The sequence below is a fragment of the Felis catus genome, chromosome A2 (genome assembly GCF_018350175.1).
Source record: "Felis catus isolate Fca126 chromosome A2, F.catus_Fca126_mat1.0, whole genome shotgun sequence".
In the NCBI taxonomy this organism is placed as follows: domain Eukaryota; kingdom Metazoa; phylum Chordata; class Mammalia; order Carnivora; family Felidae; genus Felis; species Felis catus.
The window spans coordinates 259,166-275,713 of record NC_058369.1 but is presented as its reverse complement, the minus strand read 5'-3'; the positions used below and the strand labels follow the sequence as shown (position 1 = coordinate 275,713).

At 64.9% G+C, this 16,548-nt stretch overlaps 2 protein-coding genes across 5 annotated transcripts; one reads left to right on the top strand and one right to left on the bottom strand.

Annotated features, from left to right (window-relative positions):
- Nucleotides 1–337: 337 nt before the first annotated feature.
- PRSS57 (serine protease 57) lies at nt 338–8,709 on the top strand. Its single transcript, XM_003981632.4, is given in 6 exon segments — nt 338–4,421; nt 4,652–4,805; nt 5,229–5,373; nt 7,051–7,314; nt 8,377–8,526; nt 8,528–8,709. Coding segments are annotated over 6 exon segments (879 nt in total). The 5' UTR covers nt 338–4,342; the 3' UTR covers nt 8,615–8,709.
- A 932-nt stretch (nt 8,710–9,641) lies between these two features.
- On the bottom strand, nt 9,642–15,600 carry FSTL3 (follistatin like 3). Of its 4 annotated transcripts, XM_045042414.1 has the most exons (7): nt 15,410–15,600; nt 13,871–14,056; nt 11,484–11,699; nt 10,895–11,122; nt 10,753–10,804; nt 10,355–10,430; nt 9,642–10,268 (listed from the first exon to the last, which is right to left on the bottom strand). In XM_045042414.1, the coding sequence occupies exons 1-6, from the start codon at nt 15,510–15,512 to the stop codon at nt 10,379–10,381; spliced, it is 837 nt and encodes a 278-aa protein (XP_044898349.1). In that variant the 5' UTR covers nt 15,513–15,600; the 3' UTR covers nt 9,642–10,268; nt 10,355–10,378. The 4 variants fall into 4 exon arrangements, 3 of the variants coding, with proteins under 3 accessions (XP_044898349.1, XP_023098405.1, XP_023098409.1); XM_023242637.2 differs by having other exon boundaries at nt 9,642–10,430; XR_006588461.1 differs by having other exon boundaries at nt 10,355–10,804; nt 15,410–15,598.
- Between the last annotated feature and the right edge of the window lie 948 nt (nt 15,601–16,548).

Genomic DNA, 16,548 nt, shown 5'->3' with positions numbered 1-16,548 from the left:
ACGGTGGGTGGGCATCCCCGGTGGCACATGTGGCAGGCGATGGCCGGGAGGTGGGCAGGGCGGGGTGTGCCGTGGGCCAGAGCTGCGCGTTCTCCCCAAGAGGCGGCCGCATCACCCACCCCCCTCCTCTCCGCTCGGCACCCTGCAGCCCCCATCCCAGTCCGGGGCATGGTTACTGGACCCTCGGGCCACACCTCCCCCGGCCACTTGCACCCACCGTGTCCCTGATGGCACTCCTTCCCCCTGCTTGTCCTGGGCGTGCCCCCCCCCACCCCACCAGGGCTCTGCCCAGCAGCCCCTGTCCTGAGCTCCTGCCCGCCCCCCGCCCCATCCCCACCCCCGGACGTCCTCTGAGGCCCTGGGACTTCAGGACTCTCTCATGCCGGGCTCTGTGCCGGCCCCCAGAGCCCACCCATCCCCTGTCACTGAGTCAGAGACGCCCTCACCTTCCCCAGCCATGACCCTAGCTTGGGCCTTGTGTCCTGTCACCCCCCCGCCTCCCAGCCCCGGAGCCTCCCAGGTCTCCCTGCTTACTCTGTGGACGCCACTGTCCCCATCAGACGCCTGCTGTGGCTCCCCAGGACCCGGCAGCCTAATCCCGGGTCCAGCTGAGCCCTGCCAAGCCCGGCCCTCCCTTCACCTCCCCCACCCGCATCCCAACATCCCTTGTTTGCACCCTCTGTGCCCACCTCCAGGAGGACCTTCCCCACTTGTCCACTGTTACTGGGTCTCCAGGCTTCCCTGTTTTAAAGCCCTACCCCCTTCCCCGTCCTTCTCTGGCCACTGTCTTACCACCTAGTGTTTCTGGCAGACGACATCATCTGCTCGGTCCACCGGGCACACACTGGCCTGTCTTCCCTGCTGCTGTGTCCCCGGTGCTCAGTAAACAGCCGTGGGATGAGTGGCTTCCTGCCTCCTGCCGGGCACTGTGACCACCGCCCCGCCCCGTGGGGAGGATGGCAGGCACTACTGCAGCTGGCCGGTGGGCACCCAGCCCCTCGCTGACCCTTCGCTGGGCATCTCGAGATGCCCCAGGGTCACCTGTGCCCCAGGCGTGGGGGGGCGGGGGGCAGCTCTGGCCAGGCTGCTTTCCCCAGTGCCCTCCCCAGATGGAAATCTGGAGCCATGAAGGCAGACGAGGCGGGCAGAGGTGGTGGGGCTTGGGGCCTCAAGCCTCGGTTTACCCACTGGAGGCAGGGCTCGCTCAAGGATCCCCCCGTACGAGGCGCCCACCCCGCACCCCTTCTCTGCCAGGCCTTTAGGCGCGGGGCCAGGGAGGGTCCGCGCGAGGCAGGCACGTGCGTCGCAGCCCCACGCTCGCCAGGGCCGAGTCCTGAGAGGCGCTGCGGGGACGCGGGGTGTCGTTGGGCCTGGCGGCGGGCGCACCATCCGTGTCAAGAAATCAGACGCGGCTTCCTTGGAATGCTCGTTCAACTGAGTGAGGGAAGCAAAAGCGTCGTCGAGGGATGCCTGCCGGCCTGGGCCCTTCTAAGTGCTGCTACCGTCCCGCTAACCGCCGAGGCCCCGGCACAGGCGGGCCAGCTGGGCTCCCCGGGCCCCGACGCCGCGCCCGCCGTCTTCTGGGAAGATTGTGAGCTTTTCTCCCGTTTCCCGTGGCTCCAGACACACCCCCACCGCCTCTCCTGGCCGCGAGAACCTCTCCTACCACCCTGCTGCCGCCGAAAGGGGCTGTGCGCCTCCTGAGCCGGCCTCCACACCCTGGCCCGGGCTGAGGGGTGAACGCACCCTCAGGGTGCACCCTCAGGGCTGGGCACCCTCAGGGCTGGGGCCGCCGGACCTGGGTAGACTGGGCCTGCTCGTGGGACGGCCCTGGGAGCTCCAGCTTCCGAAGGTTAGGGAGACGGGAGCATTCGAGGTCTGACAGAGCCACCGGCTCTGGCCGCGTGGGCCCTGGGTCCCCTCTGCACGTCATCAGAATCCACGTGCACCCCCGGGGAGGCTGGGTTCTCGGCACCCGATCCAAGCTCGCTCAGGAGAAGAAATCCATCTGACCGTGAGTTAATCTCCTCGACGTACAAAGAGCTCCAACAGATCCGTGACGAAAGTAAGCGTTCAGTAAAGGGAGCTGTCATTATCATCACCATCATTGTCACCATCGTCATGGCTGAGCCTGCTCTGACCAGGAAAGCCACCCAAATTTTCTGCGGGAAGACCCTTCAAGGACTGAAGTCCAGAGCTGTGGTGTCGGACCCTGTGCTGGGCAGCCCAGACAAGTCAGGCTCCCCTCTCTGGGCCTCAGTTTGGGAAACGGAAACACTGACCCCTGACCCGCTCCTCGGGGCTTTGGGAAGCTCGCTTGTTTGACCAGGAAGGACGGTTATTTGTTTCATAATCTTTCACCGGATGGGAAGGAAACAGGCCTAGCTGTCAGCAGAGGCAACAGGGGCCGGCCTGAGGCCGCAGCCCTGACCCCCTACTTCCCTCGCTGTGTGACCTTGGCCAAGGCACTTGCCCTCTCTGCGTATCGGTCTCTCCATCGGTCACGGGGGTACAAACAATGCCGACCACCTCAGGTTGTAGGACCGAACGGGACCCCTGCAGCTTTGGGCCATGCCCTCCCCCCCCAGCGCCTCAGGAGGAGTGTGGCCAGGGGGACTGACTGAGGTCTGGGGCAGCCCCAGAGCAGACAGGGCCCCACGTGGCCCCTCACGGAAACGGCCACCGCAGGGCTCTGGGTGGCCACATGGGGTCTGACGCTGGCAGAAACAACCGTGACTCTGACCTTGTGGTTTCTTCCCGCGGTTCTCCCGGCCGGGCTGGTTCTCCGGCTGGTCTGACGGGTCACCACGGACACGGACACGGTGGCTTAGCGAGACATTCACTTAGTACCTGATCAGTGGGCCTCACGGGGCTCAAACCCAGATGGGCCGGGGGCCTCCTCCAGGCCAGCTGGTTCCCCCTCACCCCACTGCTTTCGCGGCTCTGGACCTTGTCTGTGAAATGGGGTGATGACACACATGGACCGGGGGGCGCTAAGTGCGGCCCCAAAGACGTCCCTGTCCTGGTCCCGGGACCAGGCACCTGTCGTATCACCAGGCGGGGGTGACCTGGGGGCTCGGGGGGCCCGGTGTCCTCACGAGGTCCTCACGAGAGGGAGGCAGAGAGCCGGGCGGACCCCGTGCTGCTCTGGAAGCTGGAAAGGGGGGAGACGGGGCTCCCTGGGGCCCTGGGGGGAGCAGCCCTGCCCCCGCCTGGGTGTCAGGACTTCTGAGCCCAGAGCTGTCAGAACCGGCGTGTGGTGACGGGTCCCAGCGGCCCCGGGAGGTCACACAGACATGCAGGGCAAGTTCGAGTCTGGGCAGCAGCTGGGGGTGCGGTCACAGGCTCCCGACTCGCAGGGACCCTGAGAGGTGGTACCATAGGGGGCGCAAGACGGTGCCCCACTGAGACGTCTTCGTGGCGTCCCGGGAGCTGGGTGAGGACACTTCCCAGCCGTGCTGCTGCGGCCGCGCACCATGGGGAGGCTGGGTGAGCGGCCGGGGCCTAAGGGAGGGGTGGGGATGGGCTGTGGGTCTGGGGGCTCCAGCCTTAGCGCCCTGTCCCCACACCCCCCAAAACGGAAACCTCAGCCCCCTCGGTGTGGGCCCACAGCCCGTGACACCGGAACCTGCCCGCCGGCCTCCAGCATCACATGGCCTCACCCTACTGCCCTGTGATGGCCAGCTGGACGGCCACCACCCCGGCTCCTCGAGGTGGCCTGGCCGGCAGAGTGGGAGGGGCACCTGGGGCGGGGGCCCTCGGTCACTGCCACACTCCTATCTCCAGCTCCTGCCAGAGGCTGTATACAGTAGGCACTCGGTAAGTGCAACAAAGGCAGCAACCGTCTCAGGGCTTTCCGGGGAACTCGCAGCCCTGAGGTCGGTGCCGGAGTTGCAGAGGGGGAGCAGGTGGCAATGGGGCCAGACCCCGTCCGGCTGGAGAGGCGGCCCCACACGCCCAGGAGGCAGCTGGGGGCACGATGCCTGTCGGCCGGGTCCTGGCCGCTGCAGGAAGCTCCCTGCACATGCTCCGTGGGCAGATGCTGGATAAACCGAGGCACGGGGCGGTAAGTGGCCTCTGGGGTCACCTCCGGGCCCTGCAGAGCCAGGCTTCGCCCCAGGCGGGCAGTTCCTAGAGCCGCGCTCGTCCCCTCGCCGCCCTGCGTCCTGGCCTCCCGGACGGCTGGGACCGTCAACGGCCCGAGGCCTCCCAGAGGCGCCAGCACCGAACTGGGCGTTGCTGGTGTGGCCTGGCCGACCTCCCACCACAGGCCACAGCCAGGTTCCCCCTTTCCGGGCCGTGTCCCGCAGAGCTCTGAGGGAGCCACCAGCCGGTGACAGCCATGGGGCCCCAGGCGAACGAGCTGGGCCGCCTGCTGCTGGCAGTGTCTGTGGCCCTCACGCTGCCTACGGGGCCCCCAGGTAAGAGCCCCCGACCCCGTGCAGCTACTCAGCCCTCGGGGTCGCTGCCCCTCTCGGCCTCAGCTGGGACTGGGGGCCGGGGTGGAGGCCCAGGCCCAGGGTTTTCTGGAGTCCAGGCTCCCTCCCGGCACGCTCGAGGACCTCGTCCGGGTGCCTCGCCTCCACCCGACCCCCACCCCGGCAGGTGCCGGAGCCGCTCGCATCACCCCTCTGTCCCGCCCCTCCTGCAGGCTCCCGGGGAGCCCGGATCATCGGGGGCCACGAGGTGAAGCCCCACTCCCGGCCCTACATGGTGTCTGTGGCCTTCGAGGGCCAGCACCACTGCGGAGGCTTCCTGCTCTGCTCCCGCTGGGTGGTCTCCGCGGCCCATTGCTTCAGCCACAGGTGAGCCCACCCCGGGGGCCGCCCCCGCCGCTGCCACTCGGGCCCCAGGCCCCCGGCTCCGGACGGCAAGGGGGGGCTCGGTGAGAAGGGCGTGTGAGAGCGACGTCGTGGCCACAGCCGGGGTTGCAGCCCTGGGTCCGCTCCGGGTTTCCTGTTGAATAACCACGGCGTTGCCACGGAAAATATTGGGGGTGATGTTGTAACTGAGGGGGGGGGGGCTGTACGAAGCGTAGGCAGTATCGCCCGTGTTCTAAGTACCTCGTGATAATATGTATTAACGTCAATAGCGCGCCTATCTAGGTGAAGGCTGTAATTGAGGGGGGAACGGAAATCAACGTAATTATGGTCGTGGGGCCGCACCCCGTTCTGCAGACGGGGACACCGAGACCCCAGGCTCGCTCTCAGTTGCCCCTCCCCCTGCAGGGACTCCCGAATGGGCCTGGTGGTGCTGGGGGCTCACGTCCTGCACAGCTCGGAGCCCACACGACAGGTGCTGGGCATCTCCACCGTCGTCAGGCACCCGGACTACCAGCCCACCACCCACGCCAACGACATCTGTCTGCTGCAGGTGAGCCTTGGGGGGCACCGGACGCGGGTCTGGCCCGTCCCTGGCCACCCCCACGTTTTAAAAACAGCTGTAAGGTCCTGTGAGCACCCGAGTCAGATTATGTCCCGCCTCTGCCCTCTGTGCCTCCCACATGGCCCCCTCGGTGCCCCCTGGGGGCAGACTGAGCCATCAGTGTTGCCCCCATGCCCCCTACGCCCGGGCCTTTGCACTGGCTGCGTCCCCTCCAGGGCGCCGTTCCCCCAGACACCGCATGGCTTTGTCCCTCAACCCTTCCCAGTCTTCCCTCAAATGTCCCCTCCTCTGGGGCCTCCCTCGAGAAGCCCCTGTCACCTGCCCTCCCCCGGCCCCCCCATCTCCCCATCCCGTCCCTCTGTCCCAACTTCCTCGTGTCCCCCACAGCTGAAACCATTTGCTTCTTCACCAACGTTCACTGCTTCCTCCTCCAGACTTGGAGCGCAGGAATTTTAATCTCCTTATGGCCGTTTGTAGCGCACGGCAGGCCCCGATGCTCACGCCGAAAGGGGAAACGCGTGAGACTCTAGGACACCAGATGCTCTAGTCGCTGCCCCCCAGGCCCTTTGGGGGGTTTCCGGGCAGGAAGTGGCTCCTTCCCTCCCCGCCCACACAGGTGCGTCCTTTCTGAGCGCCCCCCCCACCCCTGCCTGCCTGGGGGTCGCCCCCCCCGCAGGACGCTCAGGTGCCCCGAATTCAATTCCAGGGGCCCCCAGGGCCTCCGTTTTCAAGGGAAAACACCTCAGGCCTGCTGTCCAAATGTGGTAAAAAGTCAAAACAGAGATGCTCAGCGTAACAGAAATAGGTTCCTGGGAACGAGAGGGTTGGGGGCGGGGGCTGTTCTCCAAGCAAAATGAAAAGGGGGCAGCGAGTATCCGCGGCCAAAGCTGGCATGTGGGTTTTGCTCATCTGTGAAACCCCAAAACCTGGAGCCCACAGCTCTGGTCACCCGTCCCGTTATGCAGCTGGGGAAACTGAGGCTGGGGTACGGTCAGGATATGGCCACGGTTAGGGAGTGAGTACCAAAACCAGGGGCCTGAGTCATTCATCCCATAAATGCTGACTGAGAGCCCACCAGCTGTTTTGGGCCCTGGACATCCCAGGGCCGGTCCCCTTAGAGCTTCCGGTCCAACTCGGTGGCAGCTGGGTAAATCGGCCTTGGCAGGGGCACATGGAACCCGGAGGAGGCTCCTGTCCTATCCTGGGAGTCTAGGAAGGCTCCCTGGAGGAGGTGGCATCTAAGCTGAGACCTGAAGGCTGGATAGGGAGGGTGTTCCGGCGGGGGCCGGGGGGGGGAGTGGGGGTGGGGTGCTGGGGACCAGGGAATGACAGTAAATTCATTCTGGGTAGAGGGGAGGGCTGAATGGTGAGCCAGGACGTATTGTCCCAGGAACAATGGGGAGCCATGGGAGAGCTTGCGAGCAGGGGAGATGCTGGTTGGAAGGACACCGCTGGCAGCTGGGGAGGCCAGCGTCCTGGTCTGAACGGGTGAGGCCTGATGGGCAGGCCCGCGTGGCAGCAAGAGGCTTTCCTGAGCCTCACGGCAGCGGCTGCTGACGTCTCGCCATGAGGCCACAAAGAGCCAGGGCGTCATGATGGGTAAACTGAGGCAGGAGCACTGATGGGTGGTTGGGGGTAAACCCAAACTCAGCGGTCTCTCTGCAGCTCAACGGCTCTGCCATCCTGGGTCCTGCGGTGGGGCTGCTGAGGCTGCCACGGAGAGACGCCACGCCACTCAGGGCGGGGGCACGCTGCCGGGTGGCTGGCTGGGGCTCTGTGTCCGATTTCGAGGACCTGCCACCCGGGCTGATGGAGGCCGAAGTCCGCGTGCTGGGCCTGGACGTCTGCAACAGCTCCTGGAAGGGCCAGCTGAGCCCTGCCATGCTCTGCACCCACAGTGGGGACCGCCGGAGGCGTGGCTTCTGCTCGGTGAGACACTGGGTCCCCACCCTACCTTCCTGCAATATGGGCAAACCGAGGCCCACAGACAGGGTTAGAGAAGGCAGAGGCTTGGGAACTAAGTCCTTAAGTTCACCTTTGACCAGACGAAGCCTCACTGAGACCCTGGAAGGACAAAGACTTTTCCGAGGTCACAGGGCTGTCATGTACAGCTGTGCAGATCGCGCATCGCACAAAGGGCTACAGATTTGTGTATTTATAAGCAGCGTTCAGTAGGGGGCAGTAACAGATCTCCGTCAAGGAGTTCCTGCTCCGGAGACCCTGCGTGGACTCTGGGCAACCCTGGCCCTGGTGCCGAGGGAGAAACAACCTGGAGGGTTTTTTTGTTCCTGGCAAGAGAGTGATTCAAAACAGATTCTGGAGTCCAACCGCATGGGTCCAAATCCAGACTGCGACACTTCCCAGGTGTGTGGCCTTGGAAAAGTCACCTCACTTTTCTGGACCTTTCTTTACCTGTAAAACTGCCACACTAATAGTACCTACTTCCTAGGGTCAGAGGTGATTTCAGATTACAGTTAGGCTGATACAACTGGGAAGGGGAGAGGAGGGGAGGAAGCGGGAATTTTAGGGTGAGTATTCAGGAAGGCTTCTCAGAGGAGAGCACCTTTTGAGCTGAGACTGGAAGGAGGCTTGAGGAGATCTGAGGGAAGGCATGCCAGGCAGAGACAGCCATCACAGGGCTGCCATGTACAGCTGTGCAAGTTGTGTACTGCACAAAGTACTGCAGACTTGTATATTTATACCAGCAGGGTCCAATGGGGGCAGTAACAGGTCTCAGGGATATGGAAAAGCCCAGAGGCCAGACCAAGCTTGGTTTGCTTCAGGAACAGCCCAGAAGGCTGGTGGGGCAGGAACCTAGGGAAAGGAGTGCAGACAGATGGGTGGGGGCTAGGTGCTCAAGTCCCTTGAAGGCTGTAAGTTTAGTTTTTGCTGGAGGAGCGCTAGGAAGCCTTGGAAGGGTTTCGAGGCAGGGAGGCCAGGGAAAGAGGCCCAGAGATGGACCCCTGACCTTGCCTTTCCCTCCACCCCCAGGCGGACTCTGGGGGACCCCTGGTGTGCAGGAACCGGGCACACGGTCTGGTCTCCTTCTCTGGACTCTGGTGCGGCGACCCTAAGACCCCTGATGTGTACACGCAGGTGTCTGCCTTCGTAAGCTGGATACAGGATGTGGTTCGAAGGCCCAAACGGGCCCCAGCCCAGTCCCCTGCCCGGGACCGCTGGGTTCCTGCAGGAGTTGCCTGAACCACAACAGCACGGGGTACACAAATGAGGTGGTAAATGATTCAGATAGCTCCTGCCTGGAAATTCCATGGCTGGGGCAGGGCATCCGTGGGCCCCCCAAACTCCAGGAAGCCTGGTGTATCCGTGGGGTGGAGGGTGGGTGGGGTAGAGAGGGCATCGGTTCCAAATGCAAAGGGCCAAAATGACCAAATAAAATGTTAACTGAATAACCAGACACGATGGTTCACCTCCAGGGCCCATCCACGATCCTTCGAGTTGCTGTCTCAGCGAGGCCAAGGGTCTGGCCCGGCCACAGCCTCCCTGACACCGTGAGCTGCTTGCTCAGAGGCTTCATCTGGTCCTCTGGCTTCGGGACCCAGGCCCCTCCCCGCCCTTCTCACCACCGGCCCTTCTGGATTTACTGACCCCCACCCGACAGCCTGCACTCAGGACAGACTCTTGGCCTTTGCCCAAGCAGTGGCCCAGCCTAGCACATCTCCCCCTCGGCCTCCAGCTAACCACACCCAGGCATAGATGGGGAAACCAATGGGGATGGGGGGGGGGGTCTCCTGGTCCTCTGTGTAGAGTCTCAGGCTGGCCTGGCCCCACGTGAAGTCTGTTATTCACTGAAGAAAGTGCTGGCATATGGCCACGTCTGGGTAAGTCCCAGCTGGTGTTATGGTCGTCGTATTATTTTTAACGGTGTTATGGCGACCATCACACCTCCAGCCCTTCCAGGCCAGGCCTCTGTTTCTGGAGCCTAAACCCGCTGGCTTCTCCGGAGTGCCCTAAGCCATCTTGACTGCCTCGTCTGTCTCCTGCCCTACGAAGGCTTCCTTTCTCCCCCCGGCCTCACCCTGCACCTCACCTACCTCAGCCCTCTCCCTGACTGCTGCCCACTGCCCAGAGGTGGACACTGAGGCCCAGAGACAGAAGGTATCTCCCCCAGACGCTCCCAGAGCCCCCCACTCACCACCCTCACAGCACCCTAGGCTTCCGACTGGGTGCAAGCACTAGCAAAAGGAGACTGCACAGAGGCTCAGAGAGAGGCAAACCAAGGCTCGGACACTCCAAAGTGGCTTTTTATAGTCTTTATTTCTTTGGTGAGGCAGGACCCCAGGGTGCGGAGGTGGCCTCAAGGGCACTTTTCTGGGTGTCACAGGTAAGGCACTTCCGGGGGGCCAGGAGAGGACGAAAACAACTGGCCCCTGCACGGCTCACTGCAAACTCGGGGAGGTGGGCTCCTGCCTGTTGGGCCCCCCATGTCCGGTCTGAGCCTCTGCCACATGCAGACACGGGGAGGTGACACTGAGCAAACAGAAGGCAGCGACCCTGCCCAGAGCCAGCATCTGGCAGGTGTCAAAACTCTCGGCCGGCTGGTGGTTGAGGTGGGTCCACCTGGAAACTGGGCTTAGAGGCTTGGCCAAGGCAAGTCTCATGGGACCGAGGGGTCCCAGTCTGGACCTTCCCTTCGGATGGAGCAGCAGGGACGAGGGGTGCCGCTAAGACACACAGCTCTAGGAGGCAGGGTGTGCAGTCGGCCTTGGCACACAAACCCCACGGTGGGTGAGCAGGGGCTCTTTGTGGGCCCCACTGGGTCCCGCCCAAAGTGCACTGGGCACCACGACACACAGTGCTCTCTTCTGGCCTCTCCCACCCTGGGAGACACACTGGGCTCTTCTCAGGAGCCACCACAGGACGTCCTGGGGAAATGGAAATGGAGGCACTGAGAAGGTAGGGCCTGGAGTCCTTGAGCTGCTTGTGGACAGTGGCTGCTTCCTTGGCCTACCTGGGGCCTGGGAGGTTCTGCGGCTCATTTATACACATCCGGGCTGTGGACCCCTTCGTTACTCCCAGTCTGCGGTCTAGAAGGCGGGGGTGCCTCTTCATTAATTGCTGGCAGGCAATCCCCAGCCCTCTCCGTGGTGACCATAATTTAAGCTAACCCCTAGAGCAGAAGCATGGGGTCCTCCTGCCTGGAGTGGGAGCCCCACCTACCAGCCCCACTCCCAGGCCCCCTTCCCCCAATCCTTCCAAGGTATTGTCAGGGGGCTCCAGGGCTCCTCCTAAGTGGTCCCGGCCCAGGCTCTGGGGAGTGTCCCTGGGACATAAATTAGACTCGGCTGTGGCAATAAATAAAACGGGGAGGCCTTGAACGCCAGGCCCAAGCCGGCCCCACGGGCTCACACGAAGTTCTCCTCCTCTGACTCCGACTCCGCATCCGACGGCTCAGGGGTGCCTGAAGAGCGGGAGGGACGAAAAGAAAAGTGGGGGCGCGGAGAGGGGCGGGAGGTTGGGCCCCACCGCTGCTCCCCGCTCCGCGCCACACCTGCACAGCTGCCCGGGTGGCGCACGCCGATGGAGCGGCCCAGGAAGCAGGTGGCCTGACGGAGGTGACACGAGGACATGTAGGTGACGTTGTTGTTGCCGCAGAGCTCCTGGCCGGGGCTGGAGGGCGCGGGACAGGGCGCCGCGCGACACACCACGCAGTGGGCGCTGCCGGTCTGGTCCACCACGCACGACTGCGGGCGCGGGCACATCACGTGCGCGCACGACTCTGCGAGCGGGGAGCCAGGACCGGTCAGGGGCGGGGGCCAGCCCGCCGCAGGTTCCACCCGCAGGCCCCGCCCCCGGCCGCGCCGGAAGCCACACCCCTTCCGCGCGCCCCGCCCACTCTCGTTCCACACCCAGGCCCCGCCCCTCTGGTTGCACCCGCAAGCCCCTCCCTGAGTCACGCACCCCAATCTCGCACCCCATGTGAGCCTCCCTTCCCGAAACCCCACCCCGCTTTTCCTCTTTCCGACCGACCCCGGCAGAAGACCCAATCCGGCGGCGCTGTCCCTTCGCTAGGCCCCTCCCTCAGAGCGCCGCCAGGCCCCGCCCCCCGCAGGCCCCGCCCCCACCCCGCCCTCACGTACTGCGGCAGCGTCCTGGGTACATGACGCGCAGGTCCGGGTGGCCGCGGCAGCGCGCGGCGCGCAGCTCGCACTCGTCGCGGTAGGTGGCGCCGTCGGAGCCGCAGACCTGCAGGCGCGCCGGGAGCCCAGCGCAGTCGGGCGCGCACTCGCAGCGCGGGCGGCCCCCCTGCATGCGGCACGTCTTGCCGGGGCCGCACTCCACGCCCTCGCACGAATCTGCGGACACAGGGCACGCGCGCGTGGTGGTGGTGGTGGCGGTGGCGGTGGCGGTGGTGGAGAGGTGCGTGGCCGAGGCCGGGCGTCCTCGGAGCCCACGGCACCCCGTCCCTGCTCCGACGCCGGAGGCCGGGCGGGAGTCCGGGAACCCCGGAGAGGACGACTGGTTCAGAGTCTGGGTGCGGGATCCGTTGGGGACGAGATCAGCCACGGTCCCGGTGGACCGGGAGTCGAGGCTGCGCCTGGGCTTGGGGTTCTGTCTGGAGTTGGGGCTCGGAACGGGCGGGAGTGGGTTGTTTCCGCTCGGTTCTGGGGGTCCAGGAACGAGCTTCCAGTACCCAGTCCCGGTGTCGCTCCGCAGCTGGGCCACCCGCTGGGGCTGGCGTCCGTTCCCTGATTTACGCGCGGTTATGGGAAGGCCGGCGCGGGGCCCGGCTGCGTCATCAGAGGGGGGCCCCACCCCGTCCAGGAGCGGGCCTGGGGAGGACCGGCCGCGTCTGTTCCCCGGGCCTGCCAGGACCAACCCAGAGGAGCCGTCGGGGAGGGTGGGGCGTTGGCACCTGGCCTGAGGCTCATTTTCTGGGGAGGGGGCTTCCCACATCCCGAGCCCAGTGAGCCCAGGGGATACCCCTCCCCGCCAGCCCTATTTCTCAGGCAGGGAAACAGGTCTGGCCAGGGCAAGTCTCTCCCTGGGGTCTTCCCTCCCCCCCCCCCCCCCCCAGACCTATTACTGCGCTGCTCCTCTCACAGGCCCTCCCAGGCTGCTTGCGGTCTCTCAACCACCCCTAGGAGGTGATGACACTTCATTAGCATTTTACAGAAGGGGGAAATCGAGGCCCTGTCACAGCTGTGAGTGGAGGAGAGCCAGGGGCCCCTCAGCATGAGAATTCCAGGCCAGGCCCCAGATGGAACCCCCCACCTCTGTTGCTTGTGGACCTGGAGGGCAGACTTGAGCTCTTGAGTTCAGCCTCAGTTTCCCTGTGTGGAAGTGAGGCTGACTGGGGTACCCACCTTACAGGCGGAGCATGAGCATAAAATGAGCTGGTGCACTGGTGCCCCCAACCAGGCAGAGGCAGGGCATGTGGGCCGCACCTGGGCACCTCCCACACTGCCTGCCCACACACACATCTGGAAACGCTCCCCCTGGGTGGCTTCACAAGCAGAAAGGAAGTGGGAGAACTGAGTTCCCTTCCCCAAGGCCAGATGAGATGTGGTGGTGGGGGGGGGGGGGTGATCTGAACCTTCTCATGCCCAGGCCAGGCACTTTTTGAAGTCTGTCCTCCCCCTGCCAGAACCCAGAGTAGGTTCTGGAGGGAGCCAGCCAGGGCACATGGCAGTGAGTCCAAGACCACCCAGCCAGGCTGAGCGGGGATTAATCACATCCCAGTGGCCAGCTGGGCTCTGGGCTTGGCCCTCAGCTCCAGCCTCCTCCCTGCTCCCCTGCCCTGACCCCACCCACTAGGGCCTGATCCCATACTTTCTCCATCTGGCAAACTCCTAATCACACTCCAACACCCTGGTCCTAATGCCCACTTCCTTCAAGCCATGCCTCACACTACCTCTGGGCCCTTGCAGGTTCAGCCCCGGCCAGAGAGGCCTGGGAGGATCCCCAACCCCTTCTCCAGAGCACAGAGTATGTCTTGGCTTATTCACTCAATCATTCTGCCTTCAAAGAGCTCCTAGGCTGAAGAAAGAGGCGGCATTTCTCAGAACACGATCCAGAAGGGACACGCTTATGAGACATGCATCTGTGGCCCCACCACAGATCGCTGGAATCTGGGGTGATGGGAAGATCAAGTGTTTGGGAGCACTGCCTGTGGAGTCACAAACCCCAGTGGCCAGTTAGGAAAATCCATCTTCCTAGGACTTGGGTGTGAGTCGGGTCTACCAGGTGGGGTGCAGCTGGGAAAGGCCAACCAGGCAGAGGGCTCAGCACGGGCAAGGGCCTAGCGGCTAGAAACCAAGCTGGGGAGTCCTCCAAGCTTCTTCCTGAATCCTCACCAGAGGGAGGCTGAGGCCTGGAACCTCAGGTCCCCTGTCTCTCTCCGAGCCCCGGGTCCCCCCACAAACACCCTTCCTAACAGCCATACCCCCAAGGTGGGGAGCTCATTCGCAGCTGCCCCACCTGCTGCACGGTGACCCTGACCCGTGGCTGATGCCCAGGAGCTCACCTTTGCAGGGGAGGCAGTGGACAAGGCCCAAGAAGCCCAGAAGGCTGATCTTGTTCCCCGGGTGAGTGAAGTTGGACCAGGCGGTGTCAATGTTGCTGGTGGCACAACACTCGGCTTGGCTCACGTCAGTCTGCAGCACCAGACTGCAGGTGGCCTCTCGGCCCTGCTGGAGCCAGCAGACGCCGCCTGTGGACAAGGGGGACAGCGACCACTGGACCAGAGGTGCCCTCCTATGCCGCTCCCAACGCCCAGGCCTTCCACCCAGCTCCCCACCCACGGGGGATGCATACAGTTGGTGCTCGGTGATTACACAGGGGATGATTTTGCTCCCAACTTGGGAAGGAGGGGCAGAGACCTGCACAGGTGCTCCCATCCCAGCTCCGCTCTCGATCCCTCTGGGATTCTTCCTCCTCTCTGAGCCTTACCCCCACACACAACCCTCACTCTTGGTGGGAAGCTCTTCCTACCCCACCCCCGACCTTGCTCCAGGCCCCCAGGCCCCCCAGCCCAGGCCTGGCGTCCTGCCCAACCAGTCAAACACTCAGAGCTCAACATGCCGGGGTCAGTGGGCCCTGGAGCCCCCTCTCCGCCTCTGCCCTCTGTCTAGACAGGGCCCGAGGGCACGCAGAGCCCCCCTCGCCCAGCAGCCCCCCCTTGCCTGGCCCGCCTCTTACTCACTCCAACTTGGGAACATTCTCCTTGCATGAGCTCACATCTCCCTGGGGACACGGCCTTCGGGGAGGGGGCTCAGCTCTCCCCTTCATGCGGGGCTGGGGTGGGGCTGCCGGGTGGGGTCGGAAGGCAGATAGCCCTCAATCCCTTCACCCTTAAATGGGGGCGGGAATGGCCCCGGCCCCCATCCCCGGGAACTTGCTGGTTCCTTCCAGGGGGCAGCTCTGGGAACTCAGCACTCTGGCACCCGTCTTCTAAAAGGAGAAACTGAGGCCAGCGGTGGGGATATTCCTTGCCTGGCATCCCCTAACAAGTAGCAGGTACGGGACTCCAATGGCCCGTCTGCCTAAGCCAAAGCTGGGGAGGATCTGACACTTCCGGTGGAGGTCCTGGGGCCTGCCACCCCCCCCCCCCCAACCCACTCCCGCCTCTCTGGGGCTTCAGGACATAGATGGTTCCGGTTCGAATCCTGACTTGGCCACCGACGGGCTGTGTGACTGCGCCTCAGCTCCCCCATCCGGAAAATGGGCGTGAGAGTACACACATTAATGGGCTATCACATGAATTCAAAGAGGCGAGAGGTAGACACTAAGCGCTCAATAAGTGTCAGCCGTCATCGAGACGACCACTCTTGACAATTGTGAAAGGGAGTCACGTCTGCTCTGCTGACCTCCTGGTGACCCTCCTTCAGGCCCTTTGGGGCTGGGGGAGGGGAGCCCCAAGCCCTCCCGGACTGAACCTGAGGAGGCCGCCCGATCAGCGGCTAGCACGGCCGCCGTGCCCCCAACGTCTCCCCCAAGGCCCGCATTCCGGGCAGGCCCACGTGGGTGGCCCACCCCGCCCGCCCCTTCCGGCCGCCCCACTCACCGGGCGCGGGGTCCCCCGAGCCCACGGAGCCCACGAAGCCCACGGCCCAAGCCAGGGCCCCCCAGGGCAGTGGCCACAGTGGCCCCGGCGTCCCGGGACGCATGGCGGACGCAGAGACGGCGGCGGCCCCCGCGTCGGAGGCGCGGGCGGGCGGGCGGCTGGGAGGGCGGCGGCACCGACTTCCCAGCGCGCCGCGGCCGGGCGCTCCCTATAAAGGTCCCGCTGGCTGCGGGCGGGGCCGGGCCGGGGCGGGGCGCGGGGCCGGGGCGCGCACGGTGTGTGCAGGGGCTGGGCCTGGCCACCCCGAGGGCAGCTGCGCGGGGGGGTGGGGGGGGCAGGAGTGCGACCCGGGAGCCCGAGAACTCGCCCGGGAAGGTGTCCCCGTGGCCGGGGCGAGAGGGCCAGCCTGGCCCCTGGTGTGAGCTCCGGGGCTCACCGCGCGTTTGGGGAGGTGGGGTCTTCGGCCGGAGGGCTGTGGCTGAGCTCGCTGGGGACCCACGGGGAGCCGGCCTACGGTTCCTTGTCAGCCGCGTCGTGGCTTGCTTGCGGTCGCTCGCTCACGTGGCGCCCCCAGACTCATCCCCGCCCCGGTGCGCCCACACACTTCCGGAGACCTGAGTCCCGGCAACGCCCACTCGCACCCCGGGGGCCCCCACCTGGCCGCTGCAGCCCGTGGGCACAGCTGGGCGTGAGCAAGTGCGGGTGGGCGAGGGCCGGGCGGCAGCAGAGGCGGAGGGGCGCAAGGGCGACAGCGGGAGACCCAGAGCCACCAACGGTCCCTCCCGGCGTCGTGGACAGCAGCGATCCTACCGCACGACTGCCACAGTGTGCCGGGCGCGCCCGCCCCCCAGACCCCTGCAAACGGTCCTCCCGGGCCGCATCAAAGAGAACTCACTGGCTAGGGTTTTCTCCTCTCCCCAGGTTCAGTGCTGTGTCTGCAGCCCCTGGCCACCTGGAATCCCAGACTTTCCAGTTTGTGACAGTGACCTCAGACATCAGCGTGGCCCTGGAAAGTAGTGACCACTGGGGCCTTAGTGCAGTGGACACTCTTCCTGTTTGGGAGCCCCCCCCCCCAAATTGTCAGGGCATCCTCCAAAGGCTCGGGGGTCCTGTACAGCCCCTCTCTGAGTTTCCAAGAA